At 37.7% G+C, this 21,320-nt stretch overlaps 1 protein-coding gene across 1 annotated transcript in view; it reads left to right on the forward strand.

The window, feature by feature from the left end:
* veph1 (ventricular zone expressed PH domain-containing 1) overlaps positions 1 to 21,320 on the forward strand; it is a 251,566-nt gene that overhangs the window by 214,302 nt on the left and 15,944 nt on the right. The window contains exons 11-13 of the mRNA XM_062068176.1: positions 5,412 to 5,551; positions 5,636 to 5,770; positions 14,828 to 14,945. Of these exons, the coding sequence (XP_061924160.1) occupies positions 5,412 to 5,551; positions 5,636 to 5,770; positions 14,828 to 14,945 (393 nt within the window). The remainder of the gene's footprint in view (positions 1 to 5,411; positions 5,552 to 5,635; positions 5,771 to 14,827; positions 14,946 to 21,320) is intronic.

Consider the following 21,320-nt stretch of genomic DNA (forward strand, 5'->3'; position numbering starts at 1 on the left):
ATGTTGAAAAATGTTCTTAAATCAAGTAAATGCTAGTGCCATTAGCTTGACTCGGCATCATGATTTTTTTCTCATGCTTGAAGTAAGAAATTATTACTTTAAAAAAGTAGTTTTATACTTGTGAGTGTTAATGACACAGCTTTGCAACAGTTGATATTCTAGTTTCAAGCATGTTTTACTCAATATAGGTCATAAAATCTCAGCAACAAGCTGTAATATCTTACTGAGATCATTTAGGACCAAAACACTTAAAACAGTAGTCCCCAAGCACCGGTCCGCGGACCGGCCGATTGGTACCGGGCTGCACAAGAAATAAAAAAAATATATATACTTTTTTTTTTTTTATTAAATCAACATAAAAACACAATATATACATTATATATCAATATAGATCAATACAGTCCGCAGGGATACAGTCCGTAAGCACACATGATTGTATTTCTTTATTTTAAAAAAAAAACACCCCCCCGGTCCGTGGGACAAAAGGTTGGGGACCACTGCCTTAAAACAAGTAAAACACTCTAACATAAAATCTGCTTAGTGAGAAGAATTATCTTATCAGACAGAAAATAAGCAAATATCACCCTTATTTGAGATATTTAATCTTACTTAGATTTCAGTTTTTGCAGTGCCGACTATAAGGCGCACTTAAAATACTTTCATTTTCTCAAAACTCGACAGTGCGCCTTACAACCTGGTGTGCCTAATAATACGGAATAATTCTGGTTTTGCTTACCGACCTCGAAGCAATTTTATTTGGTACATGGTGTAATGATAAGTGTGACCAGTAGATGGCCGTCAAACATAAGTGATACGTGCAGGCTGCACTATGATTGCAATATGACTCAAGTAAACAACACCAACATTTTATATGTTCCATTGGAAATATAGAACATTACACACGGCACTCAGAAATGTATCAAAATGTTTTAGTATGACTTTGGTAAGCTATGAAGCCACACCCCTTTGGATTGTCGGCGCATTAAACATATGAGTATTATTATGGTGTGTGTGTATAAGGTAAGACATTTTATCTGGCGTTTTGTTTCGCAATATTAGGCAAAAGCAACTTTTCTTACCTTCTGGTACCTGCTGATTTGTAATTGGGATCTGCATAAATCCTGAAAAATTTTGCGTGTCTGCCTTTGTAGTCCGTGTAGACACCGTAGTCGATAAGCTTCTTCTTTTTCTCTATCTTCTTGTTATGGGACATTCATCCTCCGCTGTTGCCATTTCTAATATAAAGTAGTGTAAAGTTCTTACTTATATCTGTCAGTAAACTCGCCATGAAAGAGCTAAAACATACCGGTGTAGTGAGTTTACATTATTTAACCAAGGAACTTTAGTTATTATCGGACGGTTTTTCACGGGACACATTTGTTGTTGTTGTTGTTTCCGGATGAGGAGATGCTGCTCCATTATTGATTGAAGTAAAGTCTGAATGTTATTAAAACAGTTAGCGCCATCTTTTGACACTTCCTCCACTCCCGTCCTTGCATGCTACACCGCTACAACAAAGATGACGGGGAGAAGACGCTGTCGAAGGTGAGCCACGTAAATAAGAGCGCCCACAAAACGGCGCATCCGGAAGCGACTGTCAGAAAACCGACTTGAAGATGATGTGTAAAACATCATCTATGCAACATTTTGACCAAAGAACCACCATTACATGTTATGTAGACCACAAGGAAGTGTTTTACATTTAGAAAAAAATTAAATATATATGACTTCTTTTATGAGCCTTATAAACAGAAAAATCATGAATTTTGATACTATGCTAACGTTTCTTATATTAGCATGCCTACGTCAGCATGCTAATGTTTTATGCTAGCTTTTTAGGTAATGTTGTATGTTTACACCTTCAAATAGTGCATTTTGGGTATTTACTCTTTATCTAGTCACGTGCTAGCATGCTAATGTTAGCATGCTAACATTTTATGCTTACTATTTAATTTTGTATGTTAATCTAAAAATCATGGTTTTTGATACATGGTGCCATCTTGGAAGTTTGCTAAGATCTCTTATTTTAGCATGTTAATATTAGCATGCTAACGTTTTAGGCTAGTCTTTTCTGTTTTTCTATGTTCACACCTAAAAAAATAATAGATATTGATACCTGGCGCCATCTTAGAAGTATGCAAATGTCTCTTGTAATAGCTTACTAACGTTTTATGCTAGCTTTTTAGGTAATTTTGTTTGTTTGAACCTAAAAAGATTTGGATACTTGGCGCCATCTTAGAAGTATGCAAACGTCTTTTATATTAGCATGCTAGCTTTTTAGGTAATTGTGTTTGTTTGAACTTAAAAATATTTGGATACTTGGCACCATTTTAGAACTACTCAAACGTCTCATATATTAGCATGCTAGCTTTTTAGGTAATTTTGTTTGTTCAAACCTAGAAAAGATTTAGATACTTGGCACCATCTTAGAAGTATGCAAACGTCTCTTATAATAGCACGCTAACGTTTTATGCTAGCTTTTTAGGTAATTTTGTTTGTTTGAAGCTAAAAAGATTTGGATACTTGGCATCATCTTCGAACTATTCAAACACCTCTTACATTAGCATGCTAACGTTTTATGCTTGCTTTTTTAGGTAATGTTGTTTGAACCTAATAATATTTGGATACTTGAAACCATCTTAGAAGTATGCAAACGTCACTTATATTAGCATGCTAACATTTTATGCTTACTATTTAATTTTGTATGTTAATCTAAAAATCATGGTTTTTGATATATGGTGCCACCTTGGAAGTTTGCTAAGGTCTCTTATTTTAGCATGTTAATATTAGCATGCTAACGTTTTAGGCTAGTCTTTTCAATTTTTCTATGTTCACACCTAAAAAAATAATAGATATTGATACCTGGCGCCATCTTAGAAGTATGCAAATGTCTCTTGTAATAGCTTACTAACGTTTTATGCTAGCTTTTTAGGTAATTTTGTTTGTTTAAACCTAAAAAGATTTGGATACTTGGCGCCATCTTAGAAGTATGCAAACGTCTTTTATATTAGCATGCTAGCTTTTTAGGTAATTGTGTTTGTTTGAACTTAAAAATATTTGGATACTTGGCACCATTTTAGAACTACTCAAACGTCTCATATATTAGCATGCTAGCTTTTTAGGTAATTTTGTTTGTTCAAACCTAGAAAAGATTTAGATACTTGGCACCATCTTAGAAGTATGCAAACGTCTCTTATAATAGCACGCTAACGTTTTATGCTAGCTTTTTAGGTAATTTTGTTTGTTTGAAGCTAAAAAGATTTGGATACTTGGCACCATCTTCGAACTATTCAAACACCTCTTACATTAGCATGCTAACGTTTTATGCTTGCTTTTTTAGGTAATGTTGTTTGAACCTAATAATATTTGGATACTTGAAACCATCTTAGAAGTATGCAAACGTCACTTATATTAGCATGCTAACATTTTATGCTTACTATTTAATTTTGTATGTTAATCTAAAAATCATGGTTTTTGATACATGGTGCCATCTTGGAAGTTTGCTAAGGTCTCTTATTTTAGCATGTTAATATTAGCATGCTAACGTTTTAGGCTAGTCTTTTCAATTTTTCTATGTTCACACCTAAAAAAATAATAGATATTGATACTTGGCGCCATCTTAGAAGTATGCAAATGTCTCTTGTAACAGCTTACTAACGTTTTATGCTAGCTTTTTAGGTCATTTTGTTTGTTTAAAACTAAAAAGATTTGGATACTTGGCGCCATCTTAGAAGTATGCAAACGTCTTTTATATTAGCATGCTAGCTTTTTAGGTAATTGTGTTTGTTTGAACTTAAAAATATTTGGATACTTGGCACCATTTTAGAACTACTCAAACGTCTCATATATTAGCATGCTAGCTTTTTAGGTAATTTTGTTTGTTCAAACCTAGAAAAGATTTAGATACTTGGCACCATCTTAGAAGTATGCAAACGTCTCTTATAATAGCATGTTAACGTTTTATGCTAGCTTTTTAGGTAATTTTGTTTGTTTGAACCTAAAAAGATTTGGATACTTGGCGCCATCTTCGAACTATTCAAACACCTTTTACATTAGCATGCTAACGTTTTATGCTTGCTTTTTTAGGTAATGTTGTTTAAACCTAAAAATATTTGGATACTTGAAACCATCTTAGAAGTATGCAAACGTCACTTATATTAGCATGCTAACATTTTATGCTTACTATTTAATTTTGTATGTTAATCTAAAAATCATGGTTTTTGATACATGGTGCCATCTTGGAAGTTTGCTAAGGGTCTCTTATTTTAGCATGTTAATATTAGCATGCTAACGTTTTAGGCTAGTCTTTTCAATTTTTCTATGTTCACACCTAAAAAAATAATAGATATTGATACTTGGCGCCATCTTAGAAGTATGCAAATGTCTCTTGTAATAGCTTAATAATGTTTTATGCTAGCTTTTTAGGTATTTTTGTTTGTTTAAAACTAAAAAGATTTGGATACTTGGCGCCATCTTAGAAGTATGCAAACGTCTTTTATATTAGCATGCTAGCTTTTTAGGTAATTGTGTTTGTTTGAACCTAAAAAGATTTGGATACTTGGCGCCATCTTAGAAGTATGCAAACGTCTTTTATATTAGCACGCTAGCTTTTTAGGTAATTGTGTTTGTTTGAACCTAAAAAGATTTGGATACTTGGCGCCATCTTAGAAGTATGCAAACGTCTTTTATATTAGCATGCTAGCTTTTTAGGTAATTGTGTTTGTTTGAACCTAGAAAGATTTGGATACTTGGCGCCATCTTAGAAGTATGCAAACTTCTCTTATATTAGCATGCTAACGTTTTATGCTAGCTTTTTAGGTAATTTTGTTTGTTTGAACCTAAAAATATTTGGATACTTGGCACCATTTTAGAACTACTCAAATGTCTCTTATATTAGCATGTGTGTATGTATGCAAACTTCTCTTATATTAGCATGCTAACGTTTTATGCTAGCTTTTTAGGTAATTTTGTTTGTTTGAACCTAAAAATATTTGGATGTGGATACTTGGCACCATCTTAGAAGTTTACAAACGTCTCTTATAATAGCATGCTAACGTTTTATGCTAGCTTTTTAGGTAATTTTGTTTGTTTGAACCTAAAAATATTTGGATACTTGGCACCATTTTAGAACTACTCAAACGTCTCTTATATTAGCATGTATGTATGTATGCAAACTTCTCTTATATTAGCATGCTAACGTTTTATGCTAGCTTTTTAGGTAATTTTGTTTGTTTGAACCTAAAAATATTTGGATTTGGATACTTGGCACCATCTTAGAAGTTTACAAACGTCTCTTATAATAGCATGCTAACGTTTTATTGCTAGCCTTTTTAGGTGATTTTGTTTGCTTGGCACCATCGGTTTGGAACAACTTCACACGTTTGCGTCATCTTACACTTTTTCCATGTCAGAAACCCTTCGAGGATGTGTGGCCAGGCTGTCCTTCTCCTGCCCCCAGAAGGGCCACTACTGCCTGTACGCCAAGTCCACGTTCAACCTGAGCAGCCGCCAGCCTCATGTGTGGATACACCTCATGCTGCTGCATCTGCAGGTGCACCTCCACGCCCCCAATCTCACTTGAAATAAAAAAAAACCCTGAAAACATTTTCTTTATTTTACGCCGATGTTTTGGCAGAGCAAGTCCAAGGTCCCTCTGTGCTCTGGAGACGAGTGTGTCCAAAGACTGGCGTCACTTTGGGGGAGGACTCAGCTGCAGGGAGCTCACAGCTTCCACATGGCGATGACGCAACACGCCACCCCGCACAGAAAGGTATGTGAGCATGATTTATGGGCAGTCTTGCTTCCAGAACACTCCATAAACATAGCAGACATACTGCACTGCAAACAATATATTTCCATGTAAAAGTGTAGAGGGGCGTTTGGCATAATATTTTTGTTGCGGACATTATTGCAAAAACATTTTTAATAGAGGCGTGTGCTGAGGGGAATAATAATTAAACGAGATTGATTTGTATTTTTTTATGATTCCAATCAAGGGCAGCACTCAGTAAACATTTGGTAACTGAGGAGACCAATTTTTGAAGCTTTTCAGGTGGAATTCTTTCCCATTCTTGCTTGATGTACAGCTTAAGTTGTTCAACAGTCCGGGGGTCTCCGTTGTGGGATTTTAGGCTTCATAATGCGCCACACATTTTCAATGGGAGACAGGTCAGTCTAGTACCCGCACTCTTTTACTATGAAGCCACGCTGTTGTATCACGTGGCTTGGCATTGTGTTGCTAAAATAAGCAGGGGCGTCCATGATAACGTTGCTTGGATGGCAACATATGTCGCTCCAAAACCTGTATGTACCTTTCAGCATTAATGGTGCCTTCATAGATGTGTAAGTTACCCATGTTTTGGGCACTAATACACCCCCATACCATCACAGATGCTGACTTTTACACTTTGTGCCTATAACAATCCGGATGGTTCCTTTCCTCTTTGTTCCGGAGGACACAACGTCCTCAGTTTCCAAAAACAATTTGAAATGTGGACTCGTCAGACCACAGAACACTTTTCCACTTTGTATCAGTCCATCTTAGATGAGTTTGGGTTTCTGGGTGTTGTTGATAAATGGCTTTGGCTTTGCATAGTAGAGTTTTAACTTGCACTTACAGATGTAGCGACCAACTGTCGTTACTGACAGTGGCTTTCTGAAGTGTTCCTGGCCCCATGTGGTGATATCCTTTACACACTGATGTCGCATTTTGATGCAGAACCGCCTGAGGGATTAGAAGGTCTGTAATATCATCGCTGACGTGCAGTGATTTCTCCAGATTTTCTGAAACTTTTCATGATATTACGGACCGTAGATTGGAGAAATCCCTAAATTCCTTGCAATAGCTGGTTGAGAAATGTTGTTCTTAAACAATTTTCTCACGCATTTGTTGACAAAGTGGTGACCCTCGCCCCATCCTTGTTTGTGAATAACTGAGCATATTTCATGGAAGCTGCTTTTTATACCCAATCATGGCACCCACCTGTTCCCAATTAGCCTGTTCACCTGTGGGATGTTCCAAATAAGTGTTTGGTGAGCATTCCTCAACTTCCTCAGTCTTTTTTGCCGCTTGTGCCAGCTTTTTTGAAACATGTTGCAGGCATCAAATTCCAAATGAGCTAATATTTGCAAAAAATAACAACGTTCTCCAGTTCGAACGTTAAATATCTTGTCTTTGCAGTCTATTCAATAGAATTTAGGTTGAAAAGGATTTGCAAATCTTTGTATTTTGTTTTTATTTACCATTTACACAACGTGCCAACTTCACTGGTTTTGGGTTTTGTAATAGCGTATTAGTTTTCAACAATAAGGAACACGTGGAAGAAAGGTGTAAAGAAGGTATATGGGACATCAAAGAGTTGATATTACTTTTTTTTTAAAGGTGAAGTGAATCATATTTATATAGCGCTTTTTCTCTAGTGACTCAAAGCGCTTTACATAGTGAAACCCAATATCTAAGTTACATTTAAACAAGTATGGGTAAAGTGTCTTGCCCAAGGACACAACGGCAGTGACTAGGATGGCGGGAGCGGGGATCGAACCTGGAACCCTCAAGTTGCTGGCACGGCCACTTTACCAACCGAGCTATACCGCCAAAGGTGTACTTTTAGTCGAGTCCTGTCAGAAGGAGAGGAGAGGAAGAGGAAAGGCGACATGGCGGCAGATAGGAAGGGAAGTCTGGGATGGAGGAGATACTTGACCGTTATTGTTTCACCTTTTTCCCCTCTTGTGTCCCGAGCGGAAAAGGTTTGTTTTTGTAGCTGTTGTGCGGATAAAGCGCGGCGGAGGAAGGGAAGGAGTGAGGAAGGTGAAGGACAGGAGACAGGATGGAACCTGAGGAAGCGAGGAGCCACACGGTGTAGACAACAAGAGGGAGGAAGAGGATGTGAGAGGAGAGGAGAACTGATTTTTTTTTAGTCCTGTTTTTTTCCTTACGATATCTTTTTACTATAGCAAAGTGTTCAAGTGATATCACAGAGCACCTGATCTGACCAGTATCATCCCTTTGGTCCCAAAAGGGAGAGTTTGCCTTTTTAAACTGATTGCTGGCAATCTTTACCACAGCTGTGTTGACGTGGCTAAAGATTGTACTCGCGTGAAAGTTCCCTTCAAAACGGATGCAGGCTTATTTTTTGTTACGCACAAATGCAGAGAGTGCATGTCTTGCCAGAACACTGGCTCAGGTTTGAGACAAAGCTGCAACAAAGACGTCATTGCGGACGTTGCCCTCCCGTGGGTTCCCCCTGATCGCGACAGATCCTCCGGTAGTCAGGTTTGACAATTGTTTTATTTTCTCACACGCCACGACAGCACACTCTTCTGCGACGTTTCAGTCTTTGTTTTTAGTCTTTTTCTCGGCGTGTCTCTCTCTCTAGCTCCAACTCCTACAACGTGTCTCGTTCCGGCTGCTGCTAATAAGGGTGACAGGTGATTAGATCAGTGGTTCTCAACCTTTTTTCAGTGATGTACCCCCTGTGAACATTTTTTTAATTCAAGTACCCCCTAATCAGAGCAAAGCATTTTTGGTTGAAAAAAAGAGATAAAAAAGTAAAATACAGCACTATGTCATCAGTTTCTGATTTATTAAATTGTATAACAGTGCAAAATATTGCTCATTTGTTGTGGTCTTTCCTGAACTATTTGGAAAAAAAGATATAAAAATAACTAAAAACTTAAAAAATAAACAAGTGATTAAATTATAAATAAAGATTTCTACTTATAGAAGTAATCATCAACTTAAAGTGCCCTCTTTGGGGATTGCAATAGAGATCCGTCTGGATTCATGAACTTAATTCGAAACATTTCTTCACAAAAAAAGAAATCTTTAACATCAATATTTATGGAACATGTCCACAAAAAATCTAGCTGTCAACACTGAATATTGCATTGTTACATTTCTTTTCACAGTTCTTTTTGACAGACATTTTAAAAAAATCTCACGTACCCCTTGGCATACCTTCAAGTACCCCCAGGGGTACGCGTACCCCCATTTGAGAACCACTGGATTAGATAACAATCCCCAGCTGGGCAATTTACTCACCTGCCGCTGACTTCGAGGCCGGTCCTTACACACCCCGCTGCGCGGCAGGCCCGCAGACCACGCCCCCCTCCACAGTCATATATTGACAGTGCGAAGCCGCTTCGAAGATACTAATCCTCACCACCACAGTGAAAAATAGACTTAAGTTTCTTCCATGTAACATTATCACTGGAGGACCAGAGGAAAGACACGACCCCTAAAGCTTCAAAGTAAAGTAGGGGCGATCAATTCAAATGTCGATACTATTGATACTAGGGATGTCCGATAATGGCTTTTTGCCGATATCCGATATTCCGATATTGTCCAACTCTTTAATTACCGATACCGATATCAACCGATACCGATATCAACCGATATATGCAGTCGTGGAATTAACACATTAGTATGCCTAATTTGGACAACCAGGTATGGTGAAAATAAGGTACTTTTTAAAAAAATTAGTAAAATAAGATAAATAAATTAAAAACATTTTCTTGAATAAAAAAGAAAGTACAACAATATAAAAACAGTTACATAGAAACTAGTAATGAATGAAAATTAGTAAAATTAACTGTTAAAGGTTAGTACTATTAGTGGACCAGCAGCACGCACAATCATGTGTGCTTACGGACTGTATCCCTTGCAGACTGTATTGATATATATTGATATATAATGTAGGAACCAGAATATTAATAACAGAAAGAAACAACCCTTTTGTGTGAATGAGTGTAAATGGGGGAGGGAGGTTTTTTGGGTTGGTGCACTAATCTTATCTTGTGTTTTTTATGTTGATTTAAATTAAAAAAAAAAAAAAAAACGATACCGATAATAAAAAAAAAACGATACCGATAATTTCCGATATTACATTTTAACGCATATATCGGCCGATATTATCGGACATCTCTAATTGATACCTAATAAAGTATCAGTATACTATTGATACCTAATAAAGTATCAGTATAGGTTTGATACCTAATAAAGTATCAGTATAGGTTGATTGGCAACACTAAATTGGCCCTAGTGTGTGAAAGCGAGTGTGAATGTTGTCTGTCTATCTGTGTTGGCCCTGCGATGAGGTGGCGACTTGTCCAGGGTGTACCCCGCCTTCCGCCCGATTGTAGCTGAGATAGGCTCCAGCGCCCCCCGCGACCCCAAAAGGGACAAGCGGTAGAAAATGGATGGATGGATGGATATACACAGTAGGTACGGTTGTATTTTTGCTTCATTCCTGTGAGAATCCTGCATGTTTTTTCTGTCAAAATGAAAAAAATCAATTACATTTAGTAAAAAAATATGAAGTAGTTTATTGACACATGTCATTTCCAGGTGTTTGCGGGCCAGATAAAATGATGTCTTGAGTTTGACGCCTGTGATCTAACGTCTTGGACTTGCAACTATAATTGCAACTTTAATGTCATACTTGCAAATGAGATAATAAATAAAAAATAATAAAATAAGCAGTTATCATAATTAGCTTATTTTTAAATGTGGCAATAAAAAATGTGATTTTATTATTAAAAACATTATCTATTAACACACACAAAAATACAGAAAATTGGTACCGTTGAGTACCACTATTGATCCCCAGGTACCGGGAATTGGTACCGTATCGGTTTAAAGGGAAACTGTCAGGCCCGGGACCAATTCACGAGGGTCTACTGTACTCCTGGCATTTCCACTGGAGCTTGTCTCAGGTCCACGTGCTCCCAACACATGTGGTGTTGAAACGTCAAACGATGCATGGAGGATATCCAGCTGCCAAACATGCCTCTTGTCCACTTCCTGTTGCCCAACTGCAAGTGTGTTCCTGTCAAAGTGCCGAGACGACATCCACGCAGCTGTGTGTTTGTGAGCTGGCACACACGTTGTCACCCATGGATAGTGGATATTTCTCAATGTGCTCAGGAGTCTAGTTTCAGAGGCATGGATTAGCTTTGCCATATAAATCAAAGTTTACTTGTATAGCCCTTAATCACAAATGTCTCAAAGGGCTGCACGAGCCACGACGACATCCTCGGCTCAGATCCCACATCAGGGCAAGAAAAAAACTCAACCCAATGGGAACAACGAGAAACCCTGTAAGGGACCGCAATGGATGCAGAGTGGATACAGTTAATAATGCGAGAGTCCAGTCCATAGTTGGGCCAGCAGGGGGTCCTCTTGCATGTAAAGTTAAAGTTAAAGTACGAATGATTGTCACACACACACTAAGTGTGGTGAAATTCTTCTCTGCATTTGACCCATCACCCTTGATCACCCCCTGGGAGGTGAGGGGAGCAGTGAGCAGCAGCAATGGCCGCGCCCGGGAATCATGTTTGGTGGTTCAACCCCCAATTCCAACCCTTGATGCTGAGTGCCAAGCAGGGAGGTAATGGCTCCCATTTTTATAGTCTTTGGTATGACTCGGCCGGGGTTTGAACTCACGACCTACCGATCTCAGGGCGGACACTTTAACCACTAGGTCACAGATGCATAAGGAGTGGTCCACCCCCGGGTCCCGACTTGGAACAGCTTGCGGCTCGTCTGTGGAGGCTGATCCGTGGTCACCTGACAACCTCTCCACGCAGGAGAGGGGGGAAGAGCAGGGAAGAGAGACGGCAGATCAACTGGTCTAAAAAGGGGTGTCAGAATAACGGTATCTAAGTTATCACAAAACTTTGTGTTACATTGAGTTCAGCTCGCCCTGCGAGCAGACAAAAGCTGTCTCTGATCCTACCAAGAAGAAGGCTTGTAAAACTCCACTGTGTAGGATGGGAAGCAACATGAAGGTGTTCTGTTTCTTTGATGTGTTGTAATCCCCAGAAAGATTTTGTCTTGACCCGAGAACTACAAAGCTCCAGGCACCTCTTCTTTGAACTGTTTTACGACCTTTTCTTTGAACTGTTTACAACCTTTTCTTTGAACCGACCTTTTCTTTGAACTGTTTTGTAATCAAAGGCGATGGCTGTTTATGACCCCCGTCCCTTTAGAAACAGCTGTTGCCATGTAATCAGGGAATGTCCTAATAAAAGAGGAGGCGTACAATCGTTCGTCAGAGCGTGGTGACACTGTACAAGGGTACAGGTGTACGTGTTTCTCCTCATTGAGCCAAATTTTTATTCTGTCTCTGTTTGATTCCTTGCTTCTTGTCTTGTTTAATAGATGTCATCAGTGTTTGAACCTGACAAGGGGGTTATTCAAAGGCTAAAGGCCCGGTGGTCTTTTTAGGGCGCATTAAAGGAGTCATATTATTATTTATTTTTTGTAAATGGAAAACACTTCCTTGTGGTCTACATAACATGTAATGGTGGTTCTTTGGTCAAAATTGTACACAAAGCGCCACACTTTACGAGACAGAGCATTCATTTTGCCGTAAAGTTGTTATGGCAATTTTAAAAAGTGTTTTTATCCAAAAATAGGTGAAGCCATGTGAAACATATTGTTTATGTGTGGTGAACGTGAGTGTGATCACATCACTTAATGCAAATACGGAAGAAAATTAAGTTAAGAATGCTGTTATGCACACTGGACTGAGGTCTCCTGAGGCACAACAGGAAGTGGTCTGGTGTGAGGTGTCAGGTGTCAGGTCAAACTCTGACGTGTTGTCTGATCGAAATCTCAACTGGGCTTTGAAATTTCCCGCTTCCGCTTGAAGGCGTTTTTTTTCCAGCTTCCAGTGTGTGATGTTTGTGGCTTGTCCTGATGCTGGTCAGTGGCTAGAGATGTGACGTTCATGAACGAATCGAGTCTTTTGAATGGTTCCTTAAAGCGAATGATGAGAGCCGATTCGTGTTTGGGAGCTGTTTTTATGCACATACATAAAGCAAGGCACGTTTATTTATAGCGCACAATTAGTACACAAGGCAATTCTAAGTGCTTTACAGCTGTGTATATATGTATATATGTATATATATATATATATATATGTATATATATATATATATATATATATATATATATATATATATATATATATATATATATATATATATATATATATATATATATATATATATATATATATATATATATATATATATATATACTGGGGTTTTTTTTGCAACATTTATTCACTGGTAGCCCGGTGGATCGGAATAATTTAAATTTACACAAATATTACTATTTTAGTCATATTTATATTACTATATATATATATATATATATATATATATATATATATATATATATATATATATATATATATATATATATATATTATACTGTTTTTTCAACAAAATAATCACTGGTAGCCCTTACAAAATAAGATGTGGATCAGAATAATTATATATATAATCGGTTAGGTCAGAAAAAAACACAGAGGCTATTTCATCCCTACAAGCCTGTTTCACAGGTTTCCCTGCTCTTCAGGGGATTTTATAAAATGTATAGAATTTTTTCTTGACCGAACCATGTATTCTGCTCTTCCCTGGTATTGAGCACTGAATAACGGATAAACCACAGAAACCTTGACTCATATATATATATATATATATATATATATATATATATATATATATATATATATATATATATATATATATATATATATATATATATATATATATATATATATATATATATATATATATATATATATATATATATATATATATATATATATATATATATATATATTTAAAATCACTGAAGGCATCAAAATTATGAATAAACACATGTGGTGTTATGTCCTTAACAAAAAAGGTGAAATAAATGAAAACATGTTTTATATTCTAGTTTCTTCAAAATAGCCACCCTTTGCTCTGATTACTGCTCTGCACACTCTTGGCATTCTCTCGATGAGCTTCAAGCACACCTGTGAAGTGAAAAACCATTTCAGGTGACTACTTCTTGAAGCTCATCGAGAGAATGCCAAGAGTGTGCAAAAAAAGTAATCGGAGCAAAGGGTGGCTATTTTGAAGAAACTAGAATACAAAACATGTTTTCAGTTATTTCACCTTTTTTTGTTATGTACATAACTCCACATGTGCTCATTCATAGTTTTGAAGCCTTCAGTGACAATCTACAATAATAGTCATGAAAATAAAGAAAACGCATTGAATGAGAAGGTGTGTCCAAAGTTTTGGCCTGTACTGTATACATATATGTATATGTATATCTTATTTATTTATATATATATATATATATATATATATATATATATATATATATATATATATATATATATATATATATATATATATATATATATATATATATATATATATATATATATATATTACACAAGAGGCTATATCATCCCTACAAGCCTGTTTGGCAGGTTTCCCTGGATTTTGAGCACTGTATAACAAATAAACCACAGAAACCTCGACATATATATATGTATGTATGCGTGTATGTAACAAACAAACAAACAAACAAGCCAATCTTTTGAATGGCTCCACAAGAGCCATAAATCCCTTTTTTTTTATCAGTCACTTTTTTCTACAAACTCACCTTATTTACACTGCAAGTGATGTGACTCCATCGTGAGGCTTAATTGTTACCATGTGCTGCAGGTTTGCACTGATTTGTAATGAGGAGGCTCAATGTTGCCCAGTATTTTCCCACCGTGCGCACACACACACACACACGCACACACACACACACGCACACACACACACACACACACACACACACACACACACGCGATGCATATCTCGACCATGTTTAAAACGCACCCTGTGAAAGTTACATCCAGGAGAACTTTGTGTGCCAAACAGTTTTCGTTCAGTGTCCTGACTCTGACTTCAAATTGAGTAGGGTGTTGGAAATCAAAACGGCGGTGATTTCAGTGGAAATGTCATTTACTGTTTGTGTTTCTGTCTTCAGGACCTGGACAGTCTGCAGACGCAGCTGGAGGACGTTCGCTTCTTTGACCTGTTTGGCTACAGTGAAGCAGAGGGAGGGTGGCTGTGCTTCATGTGCAACAACCCGGAGAAGGCCACAGGTGCGTGCACACACACACACACACACACACACACACTCAGTGAAAGCAGCAGTGTTCATTGTGCGGGTCCCTTAATCACTGAATCAACTTTATTAGTTGACTTTGGAACAGTGACCACTTTGTCGTTATGATGTCATGCTTCAAAAAGTGTCTCCGTGCAGAAATCACAATAAGGTGTGTGTGTGAGTGTGTTTGTGTGTGTGTTTGTGTGTGTGTGTGTTCTTGTATTTCTACCCTTCTTGAGACATCAACAGGGAAAAGTACCTTCCATTTGAGGAGTGGTGAGCAAGTTAGGACATAAGTCATGGTCCCAATACGGAAAACCATTGCATCTAATAGAGAATGTCTCATTTGCACCCCTGGTGGTGAAATCTATAAAAATGGGGATTTTTCCAAATTGACTGTGTTTCGGTTTTAAAAGTGCTTCGCCTCTGGTCAACATATGAAATGACAAGTGTGTGTAAGAAATGGAAATGTGCCCCCTTTGGCCAAAATTAATCTAAAAAAAAAAAATCAATATGCATATAGAGACATACTGTAATAACTTGAAGTAAATAATGAAGATTAAAAAACAATTAGAAACAAATAAATTCAACAACAAAAAAATTAGCAAGTTGGGACCAAAATTATGGTCCCAATACGGAAAACCATTGCATCTAATAGAGAATGTCTCATTTGCACCCCTGGTGGTGAAATCTATCAACATTAGGGTGGTCCCAAAAAGGAGGGATTTTTCAAATTGACTGTGTGTCGGTTTTAAAGGTTCTCCCCCTCTGGTCAACATATGTAATGACAAGTGTGTGTAAGAAATGGAAATGTGCCCCCTTTGGGCAAAATTAATAAATAAATAAAACAATAAATATGTATATAGAGACATACTGTAATAACTTGAAGTAAATAATGAAGATTAAAAAACAATTAGAAACAAATAAATTCAACAACAAAAAATGTAACCAGTTGGGACATAAATCATGGTCCCAATATGGAAAACCATTGCATCTAATAGAGAATGTCTCACTTGCACCCCTGGTGGTGAAATCTATCAACATTAGAGTGGTCCCAAAAAGGAGGGATTTTTCAAATTGACTTTGTCGGTTTTAAAAGTGCTCCCCCTCTGGTCAACATATGTAATGACAAGTGTGTGTAAGAAATGGAAATGTACCCCCTTTGGCCAAAATTAATAAATAAATAGAAAAATAAATATTTATATAGAGACATACTGTAATAACTTGAAGTAAATAATGAAGATTAAAAAACAATTAGAAACAAATAAATTCAACAACAAAAAATTTAACCAGTTGGGACATAAATCATGGTCCCAATACGGAAAACCATTGCATCTAATAGAGAATGTCTCACTTGCACCCCTGGTGGTGAAATCTATCAACATTAGAGTGGTCCCAAAAAGGAGGGATTTTTCAAATTGACTTTGTCGGTTTTAAAAGTGCTCCCCCTGTGGTCAACATATGAAATAACAAGTGTGTGTAAAAATTTGAAGTGCTCCCCTTCTGGCCAACATATGTAATAACAAGTGTGTGTAAGAAATTGAAATGCACCCCCTTTGGCCAAAATTAATTTTAAAAAATTCAAAATGTGTCTAGACATACTCTAATAACTTATGTAAATAATGAAGATTAAAAACCAATCACAAACAAAAAATGTTTAAAAAATAACTAAAAGCTTACCTTTTTTTTATTTGCATAGTATGTATATATTATTAATGTTGTAAATAGACATCTTTATATATCTAGAAAGGGTGGTCCTAAAGAGGTAGGCATTTTTCGGTGGTCTCAAGAAGGTATTAAATACAAAAGTGTGTGTGTGTGTGTGTGTGTGTGTGTGTGTGTGTGTGTGTGTGTGTGTGTGTGTGTGTGTGTGTGTGTGTGTGTGTGTGTGTTCTTGTATTTATACCCTTCTTGAGACATCAACAAGGAAAAGTACCTTCCATATGAGGAGCGGTGAACAAGTTAGGACATAAATCATGGTCCCAATACGGAAAACCATTGCATCTAATAGAGAATGTCTCATTTGCACCCCTGGTGGTGAAGTCTATCAAAATCAGGGTGGTCCCAAAAAGGAGGGATTTTTCAAATTGAATGTGTGTCGGATTTAAAAGTGCTCCCCCTCTGGTCAACATATGAAATAACAAGTGTGTGTAAAAATTTGAAGTGCTCCCCCTCTGGCCAGCATATGTCATACTTGCCAACCCTCCCGGTTTTACCGGGAGACTCCCGGAATTCAGTGCCTCTCCCGATAACCTCCCGGAAGAAATTTTCTCCCGATAAACTCCCGGAATTCAGCCGGAGCTGGAGGCCACGCCCCCTCCAGCTCCATGCGGACCTGAGTGGGGACAGCGGCGACAGTCTGTTTTCACGTCCGCTTTCCCACGATATAAACAGCGTGCCTGCCCAATCACGTTATAACTGTAGAATGATCGAGGGCGAGTTCTTGGTTTCTTATGTGGGTTTATTGTTAGGCAGTTTCATGCGGTAACAACACACAACAACAGCAGTTACGTTTTCGTCTACCGTAAAGCAGTTTGTCTGCCGTAAACAGCAATGTTGTGACACTCTTAAACAGGACAATACTGCCATCTACTGGATAGCCTCCGGAAACACTGAAATTCAAGTATTTCTTTTATTTATATGTATAATAAAATAAATATATATAGCCAGAATTCACTGAAAGTCAAGTATTTCATACATATATATATATGAAATATATATGAAATACTCGAGTTGGTGAATTCTAGCTGTAAATATACTCCTCCCCTCTTAACCACGCCCCCAACCACGCCCCAGCCCCACCCCCGACCAATACAAGCGTGTGTGTGCGTGTGATTTTGCCGATGCACACGCAAGCAAAATGTGAAGATGTCTCCATCTCCTTTTTGCAGCATTCCACTGTATTGCATACTGTGTGGTATCAATATTCACCACACGGCAGTCAAATGGTGGCGACGTGATCAACAGTCCTCTCCTTTTTGTGTAAACTGTAGTTTCAAAAGTCAATCAGGCCTCTGTTGTTACCCCCCCACCCCCGTGACCTTCAGCCCCCTCGGGCAGACATTTCCACGTCAGTCAACCCACAGAGCGATGACACAAACCGGAAAATTCTCATTTGTCTGCTGTGGCCAAACTGATATTTCTTTCAAGTCGGTGCAATTAAGTCCCTCACTTATTTACGAGCCAACATGGACGCGTCTGAAAGTTGTCCACGTTGCATTTCGACCAGAGGGGTTTTTGTGGAAACGATAGTAAATTGCTCAACGGGAACTGACAGGAAACAATGAACACTTTGTTTTGAGGGATGGGGAAATATACAAGACTATTTGGTCAAGGTTTATAATTTATTTGTAGCACCCTTTTTCATGCCAGAAAATTTTTGGACAAGTCAAAAACAATAACATGGACGGCATGTCCATGAAAGAAAGCCTCAATCAACGATGTCATCCTGGAAATGAAATGTGGAAACATTTGTATTTATGTTGGTGAACACTGTCCAAGTGTACGTGGAGTATTGGAGTTATTGTAGCTGCTTACGGGGATTACGCTCCTATTATGGTTTTCGCTAGAGCCCAAAAAATCGTGTTTGTTTTTGAAAAGTTTGGTAACTAAAAACCTTGTTTGGACTGTCACTCGTCCGTCAAGTAAACTACAGCAATACTTCAATTTCCGATGATTTCGGGTGTAAAATTAGGATTACCGTTTCGAATTTTAATTATCGGAAAACCGTGATTACCTCTTTTTTCCCGGTCTATAGAGCGCACCCACCAAATTTTGGAAAAAATAAATATGTTTACATATTTATTAGTTAAACCGGACGATAAGCCGTAGATATATACCGGTACAGAGTATTTTATAAATGTTTGTGTACACACCTTAATTGTTTCCAAACAGTGTCTGTAACATGGCAGTAAAACGGCTGATTAAACAAAACAGAAGTCATCGTCATGGACCCACTAGCTGCGCAAGCTAGGTCTCCAATCATCTAAACCAGGGGTCCCCAAACTACGGCCCGCCAGCGTCCAAAATCCGGCCCACGGGAAGTTAAAAAAATGCATATAATTAAAAATAATAAGAACTACTGTAGTTTAAATATTGTATTGATATTATTATACTGTACTTGGTGTTTGTATCGGCTGATCTTACTCATGGATGATCGGTTTCGGAATCGGCAGCAAAAAGTCCTGATCGTAACATACCGAGTGGTAGCGTTTTTCAATTAAGTCATTCACTGTAAGAAAAATAATAATAATACATTGTACTTAAAAAAACAACAAAAAAAACACTGGCAGCTCAGTCACCAGAATATTATTGTACAAAATAAAATCGGTTACCTTTTTTCCGCCCATTTACAGTAATGCACTGTAAATACAATGACCATAAATTATACTGTAAAAAAAAAAAAAAAAAGTCAGCTCAATTGCCATAATTTTACCTTAAAATTAAACTTGTAGCATTTTTCCATTTACAGTAATGTACTGTAAAAATGTTTGTAGATTTTACTGTAGAGAAAAACAAAGACAAAAAAATCTGTCAGCTTGGTGGCCAGAATTTTGACCTTAGAATTAAAACGGTAGCCTCATTAAATTTTGTATTTGAATTTTGTAATTCACTGTAAAATTCCAGCAACTGAGCTGCCAGTTTTTAAAATCCAAAATTATCTTTTACATTGTCTTAATCACAAAGATTATTATCAATTCTTGGATCAGGCTCATTACAAAAATTAATACTAATCAATAATACTGCAATATACTGACGGGACGGGAAAATGTTACATACAATTATGCAGTTCTTAACTTAAAAAGTAATCTAAATTAATGATAAATATTTGTTTTTTAAATATACTCTCAATTAAAGTAAGGTGGAAAGGAAAATACAGCTTTACCACTTTAGTCATATTTTTAGCGCTTAAGAAACATCTTTATGACTTTAGCTCCAGACTTCTGTTTGATGTTGTCCTTACTGCCACAAGTGGTGAAAAAATGTATTACAACAGAGGATGTCTGCGGCCTGTACTGACCACAACTGAGAAGCATATTTTTTGGCGGCCCTCTAGGAACTGTGGTTCTCCAACTTTTAGTACCACCTCAGAAAACACTTGGCTGTCCAAGTACCACCATAATGACCAACATCAAAATACAGTAGCGTTGTAGGCCTAAGTATTCATTAAAAACAATGCAGAGGTTTTACAAAGCCCAAAACCAGTGAAGTTGGCACGTTGTGTAAATGGTAAATAAAAACAGAATACAATGATTTGAAAATCCTTTTCAACTTATATTCAACTGAATAGACTACAAAGACAAAATACTTAACGTTCAAACTGGAAAACTTACATTTTTGCAAATATTAGCTCATTTGGAATTTGACGCTTGCAACATGTTTCAAAAAAGCTGGCACAAGTGGCAAAAAAGACTGAGGAAGTTGAGGAATGCTCGTCAGACACTTATTTGGAACATCCCACAGGTGAACAGGCTAATTGGGAACAGGTGGGTGCCATGATTGGGTATAAAAGCAGCTTCCATGAAATGCTCAGTCATTCACAAACAAGGATGGGGCGAGGGTCACCACTTTGTGAACAAATGTGTGAGCAAATTGTTTACGAACAACATTTCTCAACCAGCTATTGCAAGGAATTCAGAAATTTCACCATCTACGATCTGTAATATCATCAAAAGGTTCAGAGATTCTGGAGACATCCCTGCACCTAAGCGATGATATTACGGACCTTCGATCCCTCAGACGGTACTGCATCAAAAAGCGACATCGGCGTGTAAAGGATATCACCACATGGGCTCAGGAACACTTCAGAAAACCACTGTCAGTAACTACAGTTGGTCGCTACATCTGTAAGTGCAAGTTAAAACTCTACTATGCCAAGCCAAAGCCATTTATCAACAACACCCAGGCCCGAGCTCACCTAAGATGGACTGATGCAAAGTGGAAAAGTGACTTCTTAACTTATGGTTACAAAACACTGCAGTAGATGACACAATGTTATGTGGCACAAGCCAAAAAGCTGTTCTGGTTCCCATAAAAATGCTACTTGACAGCATCCATGCTAATCTCCATATCAAATCTGTGCTGGCATGGATGTTCTGGCAGGTTCCGCCATGGCAGCAATGTATGGCGTCGACTTCAGTGAGTCACACGCAGCTCTCCGGTGTGTACATGCAGTCAGGTAGAGGTGGATCAGGGTTTTTCTATGACTGACGTGGATTACTGCGACTCCATGATGTTTTATGATAAAACGTTTAAGGAGCGGAATGTCTTTGAAGAGAGCGCTAATGAGCAGGTTTGCAGGGGGGTGACGGGGGGTAGTCGCTATTTTTCCTTTTGTGTCTGCTTACTGTCAATGCATTGACACGCCACC

Source organism: Entelurus aequoreus, linkage group LG13, assembly GCF_033978785.1.
Source record: "Entelurus aequoreus isolate RoL-2023_Sb linkage group LG13, RoL_Eaeq_v1.1, whole genome shotgun sequence".
NCBI classification, from domain to species: domain Eukaryota; kingdom Metazoa; phylum Chordata; class Actinopteri; order Syngnathiformes; family Syngnathidae; genus Entelurus; species Entelurus aequoreus.